General features: G+C 43.2%; 2 protein-coding genes across 3 annotated transcripts; both read left to right on the top strand.

Annotated features, from left to right (window-relative positions):
* The first annotated feature begins 58 nt into the window (after positions 1-58).
* Positions 59-14,111, top strand: L3HYPDH (trans-L-3-hydroxyproline dehydratase). 2 transcript variants are annotated; one of them, XM_021102703.2, is made up of 5 exons: positions 59-642; positions 3,511-3,680; positions 6,651-6,773; positions 6,862-6,999; positions 12,090-14,111. In XM_021102703.2, the coding sequence occupies exons 1-5, from the start codon at positions 135-137 to the stop codon at positions 12,213-12,215; spliced, it is 1,065 nt and encodes a 354-aa protein (XP_020958362.1). In that variant the 5' UTR covers positions 59-134; the 3' UTR covers positions 12,216-14,111. The 2 variants fall into 2 exon arrangements, with proteins under 2 accessions (XP_020958362.1, XP_020958364.1); XM_021102705.2 differs by having other exon boundaries at positions 10,562-14,111.
* Positions 14,111-17,817, top strand: GPR135 (G protein-coupled receptor 135). The gene has a single exon (XM_021102702.2). The coding sequence runs from the start codon at positions 16,049-16,051 to the stop codon at positions 17,534-17,536; it is 1,488 nt and encodes a 495-aa protein (XP_020958361.1). The 5' UTR covers positions 14,111-16,048; the 3' UTR covers positions 17,537-17,817.
* Positions 17,818-18,202: the final 385 nt, after the last annotated feature.

Raw genomic sequence — 18,202 nt, 5'->3', positions numbered from 1 at the left:
CCGAAGCCCCGCCCCGCCTCGCGCTTCCTGGTATAAGCTCCGTGGCCCCGCCCCCCCTGGCGCGGACGACGCGAGTGGGCCTGCGGCTTAAAGCGCCGGTGGTCGCGTAGTGGTTGATCTCCCGGTCGACGACAATGGCAAGCAGGCTGCCGGTGGCTCAGCTGCCTCCGCACGACCCGGGGACGCCGGCGCTGTCCGTTGTGGACATGCACACGGGCGGCGAACCCCTGCGAATCGTGCTAGCGGGGTGTCCGGAGGTGGCTGGACCCACACTGCTGGCCAAGCGGCGCTACATGCGCCAGCACCTTGACTACGTGCGGCGACGGCTTATGTTTGAACCCCGGGGGCACAGGGACATGTACGGAGCTGTGCTGGTGCCCAGCGAGCTGCCGGAAGCGCACCTAGGCGTCCTGTTTCTGCACAACGAGGGCTACAGCTCCATGTGTGGCCACGCAGTGCTGGCGCTGGGCCGCTTCGCGCTCGACTATGGCCTCGTGTCGGCGCCCCCGACCGGCGCCCGCGAGGCCCTCGTCAACATCCACTGCCCGTGCGGGCTGGTGACCGCCTTCGTGGAGTGCGAGGGCGGCCGCAGTCGCGGCCCGGTGCGCTTCCACAGCGTCCCAGCCTTTGCGCTGGCCACAGGTAACCCGTAGGACTCTTCCAGCCCTGCAGCCCTGGACCCAACTAATTACATTAACTCTCTCTAGGCTGGAACTCACGCACGCAGCACAACTAACCCACTCCACAAGCCTTTGCAATCAGTAAGAAGGTAATCCTAAATCACTGCAAATGTGTGACAGCATCTTAGCCTTGCGAATTTGTGTAGTGCATGCAATTTGATTATCCTGCAGATCTGTCCACCTGTGGTTTGGGGAGAGCCTTGAGGAGTGCAGAATTCCGTGTTTCCCTTACTCAGCGCCTAGTTCCCCACTCGTCAGACATTCCTAGAGATTTCACAGTTGGATGAAGCAAGGTCCACTAGGGTCAAGGAAAGTACAAAAAACAGCCGACCTACCGGGGCTCCAAGCTGGCTCAGAATTTGCTTGCTAACATGTTATTACCCCCAGACAAGTTAGTAGACACAAGTTACTAAAACTCGTCTGCAAAAAGTGTTTTGCCCACTTCTTAAGGGAAGAATTAAAGAATCAAATCTTCTCAAGAAGATATGGACGTTGCCTTTAGAATAGAAACAGACGTTGCCTGGGTCCAAATCCTTATACCTCCTTAAAGTTGTCAGCCTTTGTCAAATTACTTCTCTGTGCCTGTTGTGTCCTCGTTTGTTAACTCACTGAGGTTTTTTTTGTGAGGGTTTAATGAGAGTATATACAAGGAACTTAGAATTTTAAAAAATATATATTTTCTTAGAGACAGAAAGACTGCAGAATATTTAGGGTTGCTAGTTCTCTAGGTGTGCAGAGCCTTTCAAAGGTTTTGGTGGTTTCTGTGGTACAGAGCCTGAATGTCATGTGAAATGGAGTGTCTATGCCTGTAATCCTTACAAAGAGGGAGATTCCTACAAATTCTATGAGTAAAGGCTGAATTCTGTCACTGAGGATGCGTTAGTAGTCTGACTGAAGTGAGCTGGAAGCTGATTTAGTCCAGGAATAGGGGTATCATTCCTTTTCTCCAGAGTCTTCAGGCCATGCACATCCTTCTGTTAATTTGATCTTGATCTTCCTCTTGGATTTGAATTCCAGATTAGCCTGATTATGACTGCTATGAATGATGCAGTGTTAGCCCAGGCATTTGAGTCTTATAGCAACCTCAGGCTGCTGAATCACACAAGTTGATAAAGAATACCACTTTGGGGAGTTCCCATTGTGGCTCAGCAGTTACCGAACCAACTAGTATCCGTGAGGTTTCGGGTTCAATCCCTGGGCTCGCTCGGTGAGTTAAGGATCTGGAGTTGCCGTGAGCTCTGGTGTAGATCTCAGACACATCTTGGATCCCGAGTTGCTGTGGCTCTGGCGGACAACTTAATTTCTGAATTCAAGACCCCACTCTACCCTGTTGGTTGACTTAGTCTCATTGCTCCACGTGCTGCCCCCTTTTCTGATGTATGCGTGAGCAAAGGTTTCTCAAAGGTGCCAAGTCTTGGAAAGGAGGGCCTTAACAGCCTGCAGGGTAAGCCAGCAAAACCGCATCTCCCTTGGCCATGTGACCTGCCCTGTCCTCTGCCTCCTGCTTCTCCTTGCTGTCTCTGCCACACCCCTTAGCCTCCTTAAGGTGCCCTGGGAAAGTCCACACAGGTCCTCTGCACTCAGAACCTTCAGCCTCTTTTCTTGGTCCAGAGGTAGTTTCTCTGTTGACCAGGAGAAATATTCTCCCTTTGGGACACTCCTTTGCCAAACAGTCACCTCCCCTGATAGCTTAAGTTTCTATAAAACAAAAGCATAAAGACCTGCTTTTTCCCCTGCCCTGTGCCTCCCCCAGAGGCTGTGATCACCAAGCCCACTTGAATTGGGGAGGAAGTAGGGGAGGGATAAAACAGTTTTAATGTCCCCAAGTCCCATCCCTTTGGAAATACAAATTTAGGATTTCAAATAACAGCATTTCAGGAGAAACTTTGGGTATGTCAGAGGTATAAAATACCCACAAATAAAAACCCTGATGCAAAGCTACAATAACTTTATTCTTGGTATTCGCCTGCAGGATACTTTCATGACATGAAAATATCTAGATAAATAAGTGTATATAACATATAGTAGATAAGTATATATAACATATATATATAGAGAGAGAGTATATAACATTACAGCTGAAGAAGACCACTTTGTGAATAGACTCCAAAATCCTTATTGTTTTAAACCATTCCCAATAGTATGAGAAGGGACCTACATTTTCTTTGTAGTTTTCACATGTTCATGTCCCAGGGTTTTCTCTCTCTCTGCCTCTATGATGTTTTCTAGAAAAGATCCTCAGATTAGTTAACAAAATATGTAAGTATGATTTAGGAAAACATGGCACTCGTTCTAAAACTTATGCAAACCTCACTAAGTTAAAAATAGAGAGATGAGGAGTTCCCGTTTCGAAGCGGAAATGAATCCAACTAGGAACCATGAGGTTGCAGGTTTGATCCCTGGCCTTGCTCAGTGGGCTAATGATCCGGCGTTGCTGTAAGCTGTGGTGTAGGTCACAGATGCAGCTCAGATCTCGTGTGGCTGTGGCTGTGGTGTAGACTGGCAGCTGTAGCTCTGATTTGACCTCTAGCCTGGGAACCTCCATATACTGCAGGAATGGGCCTAAAAAAACAAAAAACAAAAACAAAAGAGAGAGATGCTTTAGATAAGAACTTTAAATAAGTGTATTTCTCTACTTTTTAATTGAGTGATCTAAAGTTCTGTTGTTATTTACCAGATGCATACTCATTTTGAAAATGGATTTTTGCTTCATTCCTTTTTTATGATGGGAAAAAGTGACCCCCCTTCCCAAATACACATATTTAAAATGCTGTGAATTTTATTGCTGAAATACTAAAAACAACCTTATTTTCAAACACATCTTTTTTAGATCTCCTAGTGGATGTTCCTGGTCGTGGAAAGGTAGTGGTGGATATTGCATATGGTGGCGCATTTTATGCATTTGTTAGTGCTGAAAAGTTAGGACTCGATGTATGTTCCTCAAAGACAAGGGACCTTGTGGATGCAGCAAGTGCAGTGACAGAAGCCGTGAAAGCCCAGGTCAGTACAGATGCTGCTATGGGAACAGATGCCCTTATCAACTTAAAAAAAAAAATAGCACAACCTAAAAGCTGAGAGTTAAGTTTTATTGGGGGCAAAGTGAGGACTATAGCCCAGGAGGCAGCATTTCAGATGCCTCTGAAATACTGCTCCAGAGAGGCAGGAAGAAGGTCAGTATACATGTGATTTTGGTGAAGGGGGAGGTACTTGCAACCAAGCACACATTTTGCTGAAGGTTGCTGCTAGTCTCATGAAGGTCACTACTCGTCACAAGGAGCAGACATCACCATGAAGGATTTTTGTGCTATTCTAGATATGAGGAGATACAAGAATTGGGCTCATAATCTTCTGAAAATATCTAACTATGTGAAGACCTTTTTTTGCCAGTTTCCTCAGAACACAGAGCACTCCATTCCTGATCTCCACCCTGAGCTCCCCGCAGGGGGTGCCGAGGGAGGGTCAGCAGCTGCAGCAGCTCACAATTCAATCCGATTAGAGGCAGAAGGCAAGTGCCAATCTCCAGTTCATACCCTCTTCTGTGGCATGGAGTGAATATAAATGACTCTTCTATACAGAAAATTAAATATCTTCTATATTCAAATTATTACTAGTACTAAGAATAGGATACTAGCTCTACTTTTAGGCTCTAGAGCAAAACTACCTGGGAGTTATAACTTTGCTACTTGTAACTTTTGTAACCTTGAACACATTATATAACCTTCACTGCCTCAGCCTTGAACGAGTTGCATAACCTCCATGTGCCTCAGTTTTCCCATTTGTAAATGGAAATTATGAAATACATGCTTTGTATGGTGTTGTAAGAGTAAGTCAATAAATGTAAAGGACTTGTAACAGTGCCTTGCTATAGTAAATGTTCAATAAATGGTTACTACTAACTTTAATAATGCATATATACTAATTTAATTTGTGGTTATTTAAACATAGAGAAAATGTATCATGCAATATTCCACTAATTTGAAATGCTTTGCTATGTGTGGTCATTCTGCAGAACTTGAAAATAATGAATGTAAAATGTAGCTTACAAAAGAGATTTCATTCAGTCTGCTGAGACTCTCATTTCACAGAGAACATTAATTCCTATTAGTGAATTTTTCCTATATTACTAAGAAGTTACTTAAATAACTACTCAAGTAACTCTAGTTTCTTTTGAGAAAACTATTGTTAATAAAATCAGTATAAGTAAATAATTCTAGAATATTTCATTTCTAGCAAAAGTCTGCCATTTTATCTAATTGGGACCTATGAATAAAACTGATATACATATTTGAGTGTTTTAGCATTTGAGAATTCAGTTATCATTCTAAGTAAAAAATAACAGTAAAGATAGAATCATGTATTTGTACCGATAATTATTTATGGGCTCATTTAATATATCTGAAGTTTTAACATAATTTATAACTTAAGTAACAAAGTGAAAGATAGTATATCCCTGTTTTAAATTATTTTTTCTGGACTGTGAATGCCAATAGGTAGAATTATTTTTTCATAGTAACTTCTGAAACTCTGAATTTACATCATTCTTCTGTTCCAATAAGCAGACAGCTAATAATTTGAGTTAAAAATTTGACCTAAAATAATTTGACCTTGTTTTTAACAAATTCAAAAGAAAAAGGCATCGTTTTCTTAAGAGAAGGAGTAATTTTGAACTTCTTATTAAAGGTAGGACTTCTCACCAAGGTAGCCCAGGGTAGACTTTTGAAGAAGGAGGGATTCTGAGAAAAAGATGAGAAGTTCTTTTAGTGATGAAGCAGACAGTAGGGCTACTGTGAATTGCTGACCATTCATACTGTTCATACAGATTTAGGCAAAAGCCACGAGTCAGGATAGGCAGTTAAAGGCAATACAACGTAGGTCTATCTTTCTTCCTTCTTTCTTTTAACAAATATTTACCAAGACCTTATTGTATGTCAGACTCTATGCTAGAGGCTGGAGACCCAGAGGAAGAACAATCCCCCACCTTCAAGGACTCAGTCTATTGGGAGAAGCACCCCCCGGCAGTGCAGTGTGGTACTGTGTGCTGCATGGAGTGGGGAGCAGGGGCTTCAAGGGGACAGATAGCATTATGTGGGCCTCTTTAGCTGTGTTATAGATGGACTTTTTGGATTTTAAGAATCCAAATCTGTTCCACTGATATAAATGACAACTAAGTGGAAGGTAGTGGAATGGGCTGACTCTAAGAATACACATGGAAGTAAGATGATAGTCATTTTGGTCAAGCTAAGAGACATTGCAGAAATCCAGGAGAAGTTAAACCATGGCCTCCAAGAACAGGAAGCCCTGCACATGTGGGCCTGACCGGGCTTTACCACTGACTTGACTTAGCTACTCTGCTTTTCTGTGTCTACCTGCTGCTTTTTATGATACGGACTTCATCCTTTGCAATAAATCTATTTTTCCCCCATCCAGTTATTTCTCTTACCCAATAGCTTCTGCGTTCTTGCACATTTTGTTTGCTCATGGCCTCTGGCAGTTCTGTTGATGCTGTTAATTTTAGCTCTAGATACTCACTGCTTAATTTTTCCGCATTATCCCCTCCAAGTTCCTGAGAGAGAACTTAGCCTTAGCTCCTCCTGTTTGAGCCTCCTTGGCCAGTCTGTGGATTGACTCTCTTGGGGTCAGTGCTTCAAAGTGTGTGTGTGTGTGTGTGTGTGTGTGTGTGTGTGTAAAATAGGACTGTTCCTTTAGTAGAGGCTAAGTGCAGGTTGTGTGCAGGACAACTTCCTTAGAAGGGACTCAAAATATAAGAATTGGAACTTCCAATGATTAGATAAAAACTGTCTTTATCTAGACAAAGACATACCTTCTAGTATTTAGTACTGTGACCCAAAAGATATTTTTAAATGATAAAGATGAAAAATTATGTCTGAGTACCCCATATATATGCATTAAAAGATAAACTTGTATCAAAATATTTATTTTATATGTGGTTGATGCTTATTTTATTTTCAGTTTAAAATTAATCATCCTGACAGTGAAGACCTTGCCTTTCTATATGGAACTATATTAACAGATGGAAAAGACACTTATAGTGAGGAACCAACCACCAACATCTGTGTGTTTGCAGATGAACAGGTATTAAAACTGGAATTTTTAGGCACACAAGCAGGGTAATATAGAACTAGAACACTGAACATTCTTATCCTCATTTATTCTGAAACAGGTTGACAGAAGTCCTACCGGCTCAGGAGTGACAGCCCGAATTGCTTTACAGTATCACAAGGGGCTGCTAAAACTGAACCAGACCAGAGCCTTTAAAAGCAGTGCAACCAGCTCCATATTCACAGGGAAGGCTGTGAGGGTGAGTGGCACCATTTGCTTCTCATCTGCAAATGTGTTCCTTTTGAGACCTAAATTGAGTGTTAGGTAAGTTTCTTCACGTAGTTCTTAGAAGAGGATTTTAAGATGGGTCTGTAAAAATGTCCCTTCACCTAGGACATTGGTCGTCAAAATGTAGAAAGGACCTTGGGGTCCTATACATGCGTTCACAGGGTCAAAATTATTAATAATACAGAGACATTGCTTTCTTTTCATTCTTTCACAAATGTACAGCCGTGTTCTTTGGGGGCAGCGTGATATGTGGCGTCCCAGCTGGTTGAATGCAGAAGCAGATAGGAAAGTCTAGCTGCCTTCTGTTCAGCCAGACATTAAAGAGGTTTGCAAACATGTAAAACAATGTCGTATTTCTCTTTTTTTTGTTGTTATGCCAGATTACTTATTTTCACAAAAATTTGGTTTTTGTTACATGTAATAGGTTTATTATTTTTAAATGAATTCATGAGCAAATGTCTTTAATTCCCAATATAACAATTTTTTTTTTTGGTCTTTTGGCATATAGAGGTTCCCAGGCTAGGGGTTAAATCGGGAGCTTTAGCCACCGGCCTACACCATACCTCACAGCAATGCCTGACCCACTGAGCGAGGTCAGGGATCAAACCTGCATCCTCATGGATGCTAGTCATGTTTGTTTCTGCTCTGAGCCATGATGGGAACTACCAACAAATATTAATTGATATAACCTAAATAAAAAATTCTTTGAGGTCCTAAGATCTTTTTTTTTTAATTGAAGTGTAGTTGATTTACAATGTGGTGTTTCAGGTGTACAACATAGTGATAGTGTTTTTGCATATTATATTATATTCTAGGTTATAATGAGATGTTGAGAATAGTTCCCTGTGTTATACATTATATCTTTGTTGCTTATCTTAGATATAGTAGTTTGTATCTATTAATCCCATACCCTTAATTTGTCCCTATCTGCTTCCCTCTCCCCTTTGGTTACCACAAGTTTGTTTTCTTTATCTGTGAATGTTTCTGTTTTGCATTTACATTTATTTGTATTTTCTTCTGAGTCCGCAAGTGATGTCATATAGTATTTGAGTTTCTCTGACTTTCACTAAGCATAATAGCCTCTAGGTTCATCCATATCACTGCACATGGCAATATTTCATTCTTTTTATGGCTGAGTAATATTTCTATGTATGCGTGTATACCACATCTTCTTAATCCAATCGTCTGTTGATGGGCGCTTGGGTTGCTTCCATGCCTTGACTATTGTATATAGTGCTGCAGTGAACATTGGGGTACATGTATGTTTTTGAATAGGTGTTTTCATTTTTTCTAGATATATACTCTGGAGTGGAATTGCTGGATCATATAGTAGTTCTATTTTTAGTGTTCTGAAAAATATCCATACTGTTTTCCATAGGAGCTGGACCAATTTTCATCCCTACCAGCAGTGTGGGAGGGCTACCTTTTCTCCACATCCTCTCCAACATTTGTTATTTGTATACTTTTTGATGATGGCCATTCTCACCAGTGTGAGATGATACCTCGTTGTTTTGATTTGCATTTCTCTAATAACTTAATATGCCTGTTAGTCATTTATACATCTTCTTTGGGAAAATGTCTATTCAAATCTCCCCATTTTTTTTATTGGATTGTTAGTTCTTATATATGTGTGCATGTGTGTATGTCCACACACACACACGCACGCGCATATATATAGTGTATAGTGTGCGCTCTCTCCCTCCGTGTGTGTGTGTGTGTGTGTGTGTATAGTTGTATGAGCTGTCTGTATATTCTGGAGATTAAGCTCTTCTTGGTCACATCATTTGCAGACACAGACATTTTCTCCCATTCTGTAGGTTATCTATTCATTTTGTTTATGGTTTCCTTTGCTATGCAAAAGCTTTTATGCTTAGTTAGGAGCCATTTATTTATTTTTGCTTTTATTCCTTTGCCTTAGAGAACTGATCCAAGAAAATAGTGCTACAAATTTATGTCAAAGTGTGTTTTGCCTGTGTTATCTTCTAGGTGTTTTTTTGTTTCATTTGGGTCTTGAAACCATTTTGAGTTTATTTTTGTGTATGATGTGAAGGAATGTTCTATTCTCATTGCTTTACATGTGGCTGTCCAGTTTTCTCAGAACCTCTTGTTGAAGAGACTGTACTTTCTCCACTGTATATTTGTGCCTCCTTTATTGTAAATTGACTATAAGTGAATGGGTTTATTTCTGGGCTCTCTATTCTGTTCCATTGATCCATGTGTCTGTTTTTGTGCCATTGCCTTGCTGTTTTGCATACTGTAGCTTTGTAGTATTGTCTGAAGAGGGTTATGCCTCTTGCTTTGTTCTTTTTTTTTTTCAGGATTTCTTTGGCAATTTGGGGTCTTTCTGGTTCCATATAAATTTTAGGATTTTTGTTTTAGTTCTGTGAAAAATGGTCTGGGTATTTTGATAGGGGTTACATTAAACCTATAGATTGCTTTGGGGTAGTATGGCCATTTTAGTAATACTAATTCTTTCAATTCAAGAGTATGGAATATCTTTTCATTTCTTTAAATCATCTTCAATTTCCTTCATTGATGTTTTATAGTTTTCATCATATAGGTCTTTCATCTCTTTGGTTAAGCTTATTATTCATAGGTGTTTTTTTAAATCTGATTTAAACAGGATTGTTTTTTACTTTCCCTTTCTGATATTTCATTATTAGTGCATAGAATTGTGGCAGTTCTGTTAATTAATCTGGTATCCTGCAACCTTGCTGAATTCGTTTGTTCTGATAGTTTTAAGGTGGAGATTTTAGGATTTTCTATATAGTATCATGTCAACTGCACATAGTGACATTTGTTGAGATATGTTCCTTCTATAAAATTTTTAATATGAATGGATATTGAATGTTGTCAAATGCTTTTTCTGCATATATCAAGATGATCATGTGGTTTTTGTCTTTCCTTTTGTTAATGTGGTGTATGTATCACATTGATTTGTGTATGTTGAACCATCCATGTGACCCCGGTATAAATCCAGCTTGACCATAGTGTATGATCCTTCTTATGCATTGTTGAATTTAATTTGCTAATGTTTAATTGAGGATTTTTGCATCTATATTCATCAAAGATATTAACCTATCATTTTCCTTTTTTGTAGATATCAGGGTAATGGTGGGTGAGATCCTCAAATCTTAGGGCATAAGGGGGTAATGAGATCAAAATGTTTGAGAACAATTGAATGAAATTAGGTTTTGGATTTTTTGTTTTTACTCATAGGAATGTTCCATTTTATATAATAGGATGCAAAAGTCCTGAAAAGTTATAGAAAGTAGAATTTTTGTAATGGAATCAAATTTTAAATGTACTAGCAGAGCTAACTAATGAATTTACTCACAGTAGTTAGTGAAATATAGTGCAGGCTGATTAATTTGCATCTAGTAAATTAAAGAGTCCTTTAATATAGCAAACTGTTTATCCTAATATAGCTGTTTTTAAAGTTTGTTTTTTCTGTATATTGAGTCTTCTTTAAGTTAGGATTCCTATGTAATATAGTGATCTTATGGGTACCAAACCATTTATTCTATATGCAGAAATTTGGAATACATTGTCTTCAGGTCTGAGATTCAAGATAAAATAATAATTGCCAGCATTTATTGGTTGCTTCACCATGCATCATTTTCTAAGCTAAGTACTTTATATATATATATATATATATAGCATGTCATATAATTCTCACAAGAATCCTACAAGGTCAGAACTTTTATCATCTTTTTTAAACAAATGATTAAATGGAGAATTAGAGTTTAGGTAACTTGCCAGAGGTCAAATAGTGAGTAACAGAGCCAGGCTATGAAGGTGGGTCTCTCTGATCAGACTCTACACTGTTAAGCACCATGTTTTACTACTCTTAGACAAAGCAAGTTTTCAATGAGGCTTTATTTTATAGCAGCTTTATAAAAAAGATAATAAACTTACCGTACCCTAATCTAATAATTGACATTTTTACCTTAGGATTTATTCTCATTTTTAAAAAATTAGAAAATAAAGATACCCTGTAGTTAAGATTCAAAGTTTATTTCCTTTATGGTTACTAATTATATTTGCCAGAATAGCTTCCCCTGCACTGCCCTCCTTCCCTCTCTGGGCTCTTCCAGGTTCTCTGATGCTGTCTTCTCAGTGTCTTCTCCTGCCCTTCCATTTAGGGGCCCCCAGCAATTTATCTTTAGCTTCTTCTCATCTGATCTGCAACTTGATGCCATTTCACCCACTTGAGGGTGAACTCAACTCTCAACCACCCAAGCACTCTCAAACTTTCAGCCCTACCATGCTTATCCTGTGCCTCTCTCCAAAGTCTAACAGTGTGCATTAAACCCATCTCAAGATTATTGTCCCAGAGATCTCTCAAACTCAACTTGTTGAAAAGTCCTTCCTTCCTAAATGTATTTTTCTCATCCCCCGGTGGTGCCCCCTTCACTTCCAAGCTAGCATCTATGGCCATTATTTAATTCATCACATCAGTCCACAGGTCTAAGTTCTATCTGCAAAGTGTCTCTATATTTTGTTCTCAATTCTCACTAAAGACTACCTTCCTGACTCTACATTCAATTGATGATTGAGGTTACCTCTTAATAGGTTGCTGCGTTTCTAGTCCCTCTCCTTTCCAATTTGTCCCCCACTTTACAGCTAAGCTTACCTAAAAACACAAATCTTATCATGTCACCTTCCTTAAAAACCTCCCATTGCCTAGATGATTAACTCTTGGGTTTTCTTTAAAATGATAAAGATTGAGAATATAGGGAGTTCCTTTCGTGGCTCAGTGGTCAATGAGCCCGACCAGGATCCATGAGGATGTGGGTTCCATCCCTGGCCTCGATCAGTGGGTTAAGGATCCAGCGTTGCCGTGAGCTGTAGTGTAGGTTGCAGACATGGCTCAGATCCCACATTACTTTGGCTGTGGTGTAGGCCGGCAGCTGTAGCTCTGATTCGCCCCTAGCCTGGGAATCTCCATATGCTCCAGGTGTGCCCTAAAAACAAACAAAAAAATAGATTGAGAATACAGCTTTGAGTCTAGATACAATATGAAGGCAGTATTTTGATACTCTCATCTTCTTTTCTCAGGAAACAAAATGTGGTGATTTTAAAGCTGTCATAGTGGAAGTCTCTGGACAAGCCCATTACACAGGTACAGCGAGCTTTATAGTAGAAGATGATGACCCACTGAGGGATGGGTTTCTTCTCAAGTGACTTCTGTGACTTTTAAGGGCGTTCTTTTTAAAGAAATTATTGTAGTTAATTTTTCTCTGAATTACCTGGGAAACTATATCCAAATTGTACATGTAAGACAACTTCTATTCTTTCTAAAATAGTACACTGTGGCTAAATATAAAGTCATTCCTCATATTTGAACGCTTATAGAATACAAAATGCAGAATACTTTTCTTACTGTTCACACATCGGGTAAAAATTAAAACTTAGTTCTTGTTACTCTTAAAATATTATTCTCTGGTAATTCTATGATATTTTGTATTAAATATGAATAATAGCTTGAATTGTAGCCCTTACAACAGTGAATCTTACAAGTTCATTATTTTGGCCTTCCAGTTTTTGAGTAAAATAATGCCCTCTTCCTAAGCAGGATGCAAGGGAGATGGATTATCACAAGGTCCCCAACACTTGGCAGTCATAACCCGGGAAGGAGTGGGGTGGCAGCTTTTTTGGGGTGGAGGATGGTGTAGCTGCTGCCAGGATGTCCTCTGTGCTACAAAGCCCAGCTCCTACACCCAGGTAACTGAAGTCTCAGACTCATGAGAGACAAACAAGAATCAGGTTTTTGATGTATCTTAACGGCTCTTATAAAAGGGGTCATTTATTGCCTTATTCAAGTTCAGGTACACAGTAGAAGTTAATCAATGAATCTCTATAGTCTCATGCTCTACCAACTATAGGTCAGGTAGATTTAAAACATGAAAGAAATGTTACCTATTGGCATTCTTGCTAGTTAATTGTCTGTGAGCCTGTTAAAACTAAAATTTGGTCATCCTCAGTAATTATAATATGAAGTATTAAAAACTATTCAATATGTGATTCTCACAATATTCAGTAGACTCTTTTATATTTTGATTTTTACAGCTGCACCTGTGGCATGTGGAAGTTACCAGGATAGGGTTGAATTGGAGCTGCACCTGAGGCCCACACCACAGCCACAGCAACACCAGATCTGAGCCACATCTGCCATCTACACTGCAGCTTGAAGCAATGCTGGATCCTTAACCCACCGAGTGAGGCCAGGGATCGAACCCCCATCCTCATGGATACTGTTCGGGTTCTCAACCCCCCTGAGCCACCATGGGAACTTCCCAGTAGACTCTTTTGAGATAAGAGTATTTCTTTTTCTGAGCATACAGACAATGAAATAATTAATTCATTTCAACTGGCTGTGTCAACCAATTATTAGGTCTGTAATTGAATTACCTGGCCAAAATGAAGGCTCTAAAGTTCTTGATTTCTATAGTAAATACACAAAAACTAATGTTTTCCACTCCTTATCTATTAAACTGTGTAGCAAAGAATTCTCTTATCTCCAAAAAATAACACTCACTTGATATGATCAGTCTCCTCCAAGATCTGAGATTTTGAGAGATACGAGGTTTGAAAAACGGTTGAAGCAGATTATTCCTATAGAGCCCAAAGATATGACCTGCAGTTTGCTTCTGCTCCACCTGCAGAGCTTCCCAACCTCTCCTGTCCTTGGCAGTGTTAGACCCCCCCCCTTTTGAATATGCCTCCTATCCTCCCAGTAAATCACTTTTATGCCTAAATGAGCCAGTACACTCACTGTTTCTGTTGCTTACATTCAAACATCCTAATCCTAATCCTCCTTAAGATATTTTCTCCTTCACTGTAAATGCCTTAGTTCAGACTCTTTCATTTCTCCCTCTGGGCTATTACAAAGCCTTTTCTTAACTAGTCTCCCTGCTGCAAGATTCTCCTCCTCCAGTCATTTTTGTTTTGAAACAACATTAATGACATTGTAAAAATTTTTTGTTTGCCTAAAACTGAAATGTTCTTTGGGCTGGTGTTCTTTGTTGTTTCTGAAAACCTAGCATAGAAAGGAATTGCTAAATAAATTAATCATACATATTTTTGTTACATATTTTTGTCTTCAGTGAGTCTGAGCTGAGGTTGCCTACCCCCTACCTCAGGACATCTGCCCATATCTGAAGGCATTTTTGGTTGCCACTATTGGCATCTTGTGGGTAGAGGCATGAGATACTGCTAAATATCTGACAATGCATAGGGTTGCCTCCACAACAAAGGATGACCTGACTCAAAATGTATATAGTGCTGAGACTGAGAAGCCCTGTCCTAGTTAACCACCTAAAATGAATTTTTATTTATTAGTTTCCAGTAGGATATTTTTCCTCACTGAAAGAAGTACCCCAAACATTAATATGATTGATTCTAAGATCTGCAACAGTATACTATACTAGTTATTTTTTAAATTAATTAATTAATTTTTATTTATTTATTTATTTCTGTCTTTTCTAGGGCCACACCCGAGGCATATGGAGATTCCCAGGCTAGGGGTCTAATCGGAGCTGTTGCTGCCAGCCACAGCAACGCAGGATCCTTAACCCACTGAGAGAGGCCAGGGATCACACCCATGCCCTCATGGTTCCTAGTCGGATTCCTTAACCACTGAGCCACCACTGGAACTCCTCATTTTTTTTTAGATCATTGTTTCTGGAAGTGCATCGGGAGCACTTGCAGGTCATGTGACTAGGCTCCACCCCCAGAGCTTCAGTAGATTTGGGGTGGAGCCTGAGAATCTGCCTTTCTTACAACCTCCCAGGTCCTGTTGATGCTGCTGGTCCAGGGTCCACACTTTGCAAACCACTGCTTTAGAGAACCCAAGGGTTTATCACACTTTCCCCCATTAGAGACCATGCCCCAAAAACTTGAGATGCAACTTCCCCAGAGCACGCAGGCCCCTCCTTTTGCTGTATCTCCCACCAGATACCTGAAGCTGCATGCGTGGTAACCACCTGACTGGCAGCATCTTAGACTCAAAACATACCTTGTTCCAGAGAATTTATGAAGGATGCAAGTAGGGCAAGGAGACAGTCACACTCCCCTCTCCCCCTACATGTGGGAGCCAGTTATGGGTCTGAGGTCCCGGTCCTTGAAAACAATGTGACATCCTACCTCCAATATCCATATCCTAGCTCCCCAGAGCACTAGTATCAGAATCACCTAAGGGGTTTAGATTCTCGGGCCCACCCTTGGTAATTCTGGGAGTCAGCCAGTCAATATCCATTTGAATAAGCCCACTATATGTTCTCAAAGTGTGGTCCTTGGACCAGCATCATTACCACCAGCAGCTTGTTAGAAAGCCAATTTCTCGGCCAGGACCCCAGACCTAGTGATTCTGAACCTCTGGGGTTGGGCCCAGCCACTTAGGTTTTAACAAGCCCTCTTGGTGATTCTGTTGCATGCTAAAGTTTGAGAACACTTTGTTTAAATTTTCTGCCCCCCCACCAAGTTTAATGTCTCCGGATTTGGATTGTTTTCCACTTAAGATTCTACGAAAAGCACACACACCCCCTCCCTGGGCCTTCCCCTAGGACATCTGTATCCAACAAGGGAGGTTGAGAGTGAACCCTTGTTGAATTTGGTCATCTGTATGAGGGCCAGTCCCGCTTCATCTAGCCGGGCAGGGTCCCTGAGGAGGTCGACGTAGCACTTGGAAGCCCAGCTCCCTGGCTCCCTGGCTCCCCAGCTCCCTGGCTCCCCAGCTCCCTAGCTCCCCACCTCCAGGACAGGTGATGTCCTGGAGCGGCTTTTCGGGGAGTACTCCGCTGGCCGGCGGCCCGCCCCGCGCTCCTGCGTAAACACGCGGTTCCCTGGGCAACGCCTGGAACGCATGTCAAAGGCTTCACTAGGTCCCGGGCGACCGCCACCCCTCCGGCCAGCGCGACTCCCGGCAGAGGTCTCTGGCCCCAGCCCCCACCCACCTCGGGCTGGTGGCCGCCTGCCCTGGTGCGGGATGATTAGACCCGCGGCAGCCGCGGGACCCCATGGAGGAGCCGTCGCCGCCGCCAGTCCGCCCGCTAGTGACCACGGCCTTGTCGGGCAGCCCACGCCCCGGCGCCCTCTCCGTGGCCGGCAGGCCTGGAGGGACTTCCTCCGCGGCGACGGCGGCGGCCTTGCTCTCCTTCAGCACTGCGGCGGCCGCGGCGCTGGGGAACCAGAGCGTCGGGGGCGGGGGCGACAGTACTGGCTCCTGGGCAGGCGGCGGCCTCGGCGGGCGCGGGGCGGCGGGGGCGGTGGGGAGGCTGCCACTGGACACCGAGGCGGCGCCGCCGCTGTCGCAGGGGGCGGCGATGGCGGCCCAGGCGCTTGTCCTCCTGCTCATCTTCCTGCTGTCTAGCCTGGGCAACTGCGCGGTGATGGGGGTGATCGTGAAGCACCGGCAGCTCCGCACTGTCACAAACGCCTTCATCCTGTCCCTGTCCCTGTCGGATCTACTAACAGCGCTGCTCTGCCTGCCTGCCGCCTTCCTGGATCTTTTCACGCCGCCCGGGGGCCCGGCGCCCACTGCTGCCGCCTCCCGGCCCTGGCACGGCTTCTGCACAGCCAGCCGCTTTTTCAGCTCGTGCTTCGGCATCGTGTCCACGCTAAGCGTTGCCCTCATCTCGCTGGACCGCTACTGCGCCATCGTGCGGCCACCGCGAGACAAGATCGGGCGCCGCCGCGCGCTGCAGCTGCTTGCGGGAGCCTGGCTGGCGGCCCTGGGCTTCTCCCTGCCCTGGGAGCTTTTCCTCGGGCCTCTAGAGCCCCCGGCCGCGCAGAGCTTCCATGGCTGCCTGTACCGGGCGTCCCCGGACCCCGCGCAGCTGGGCGCGGCCTACAGCGTGGGGCTGGTGGTGGCCTGCTACCTGTTGCCCTGCCTGCTCATGTGCTTCTGCCACTACCACATCTGCAGGACCGTGCGCCTGTGGGATGTGCGCGTGCGGCCGCTGACCACCTACGCCCGCGTGTTGCGCTTCTTCAGCGACGTGCGCACGGCCACCACCGTGCTCATCATGATTGTCTTCGTCATCGGTTGCTGGGGGCCCTACTGCTTCCTGGTGCTGCTGGCCGCCGCTCGGCAGGCCCAGGCCACGCAGGCCCCCTCGTTCCTCAACGTGGTGGCCGTCTGGCTGACCTGGGCCAATGGGGCCATTAACCCAGTCATCTATGCCGTTCGCAACCCTAACATTTCGATGCTCCTGGGGCGCAGTCGTGAGGAGGGCTACCGGACTAGGAACGTGGACACTTTCCTGCCCAACCATGGCCGGGCTCAGCAGGCCAGAAGCCGCAATCGTTTTCGAAACCGTTATACCAGCCGCCTGGGGGTCTGCAGCTGGATGTCTTCTTCCAACCCGCCGAGCGGCGCGGGAGGGGACGTGGCCATGTGGGCTTGCAAAAATCCAGTCGTACTTTTCTGCCAGGAGGGGCCGCCAGAGCCTGCAAGAGCCGCGGCCAAACAGCCTAAATCCGAAGCTAGGGATACCAGCCTCTAAGAAGCGTTGGGATGCGCAGCTCGTGAAGGCAAATTGTCACCAGCGTCATATGACACAGGATTCCGGGGAGAATCGTGTATTTCGTAAAGCCAAACATTTAAGAAAGAGACCTAGGGGAGAGGTTTACCAAGACAGTGACCCTTCCTTCAGAAGTGCCAAAAGCAATGTAAAATGCAAAAATTAAAACTATATTAAACCACACAACCAAGCGTTGTGAACTGTAAGTGCCAAAAATGACAAAAATAAAATTCACAATTATTGAGAAGCTCATATTACAGGAATCACACTGTGAAACAAAAAATCATTAAATGCAACTGGTGTCTGTTCAAATATATAGTGTTTCAGGAAAGAATGGAGACCTTAAGAATTGCTTGAAGGCCCCTCTAAATCACCAGCATTCAGCAGAACTTAAGATTTCTAGAACTTGCACCTCTGACACATGCTTTGAGTACTTAGGTTAGGAGTAGAAATTTCTTATTCTTACACACTTCGCACACTTCGGTGCATTTCTTTCCCGCCCCAACCCCCTCCCCCACCCCCAATCTTTGGGTGAAATTTTAAGTTTATATCCACCTAAAACCATTTTAGGATTTTGAAAAGGTGTTTTCTTACTATAAAATTCAACCATTTGAGGGACAAATAAAAGCAAATAAAGTGTGGCTATTT

This window comes from Sus scrofa, chromosome 1, assembly GCF_054392235.1.
Source record: "Sus scrofa isolate SSC_HxYL_T2T_F1_AM1 chromosome 1, Sscrofa_HxYL_maternal_Yorkshire_Landrace_v2.0, whole genome shotgun sequence".
NCBI classification, from domain to species: Eukaryota; Metazoa; Chordata; class Mammalia; order Artiodactyla; family Suidae; genus Sus; species Sus scrofa.
Note: the sequence above shows the minus strand (reverse complement) of the source record. Positions and strands in the feature narration are given on the sequence as shown.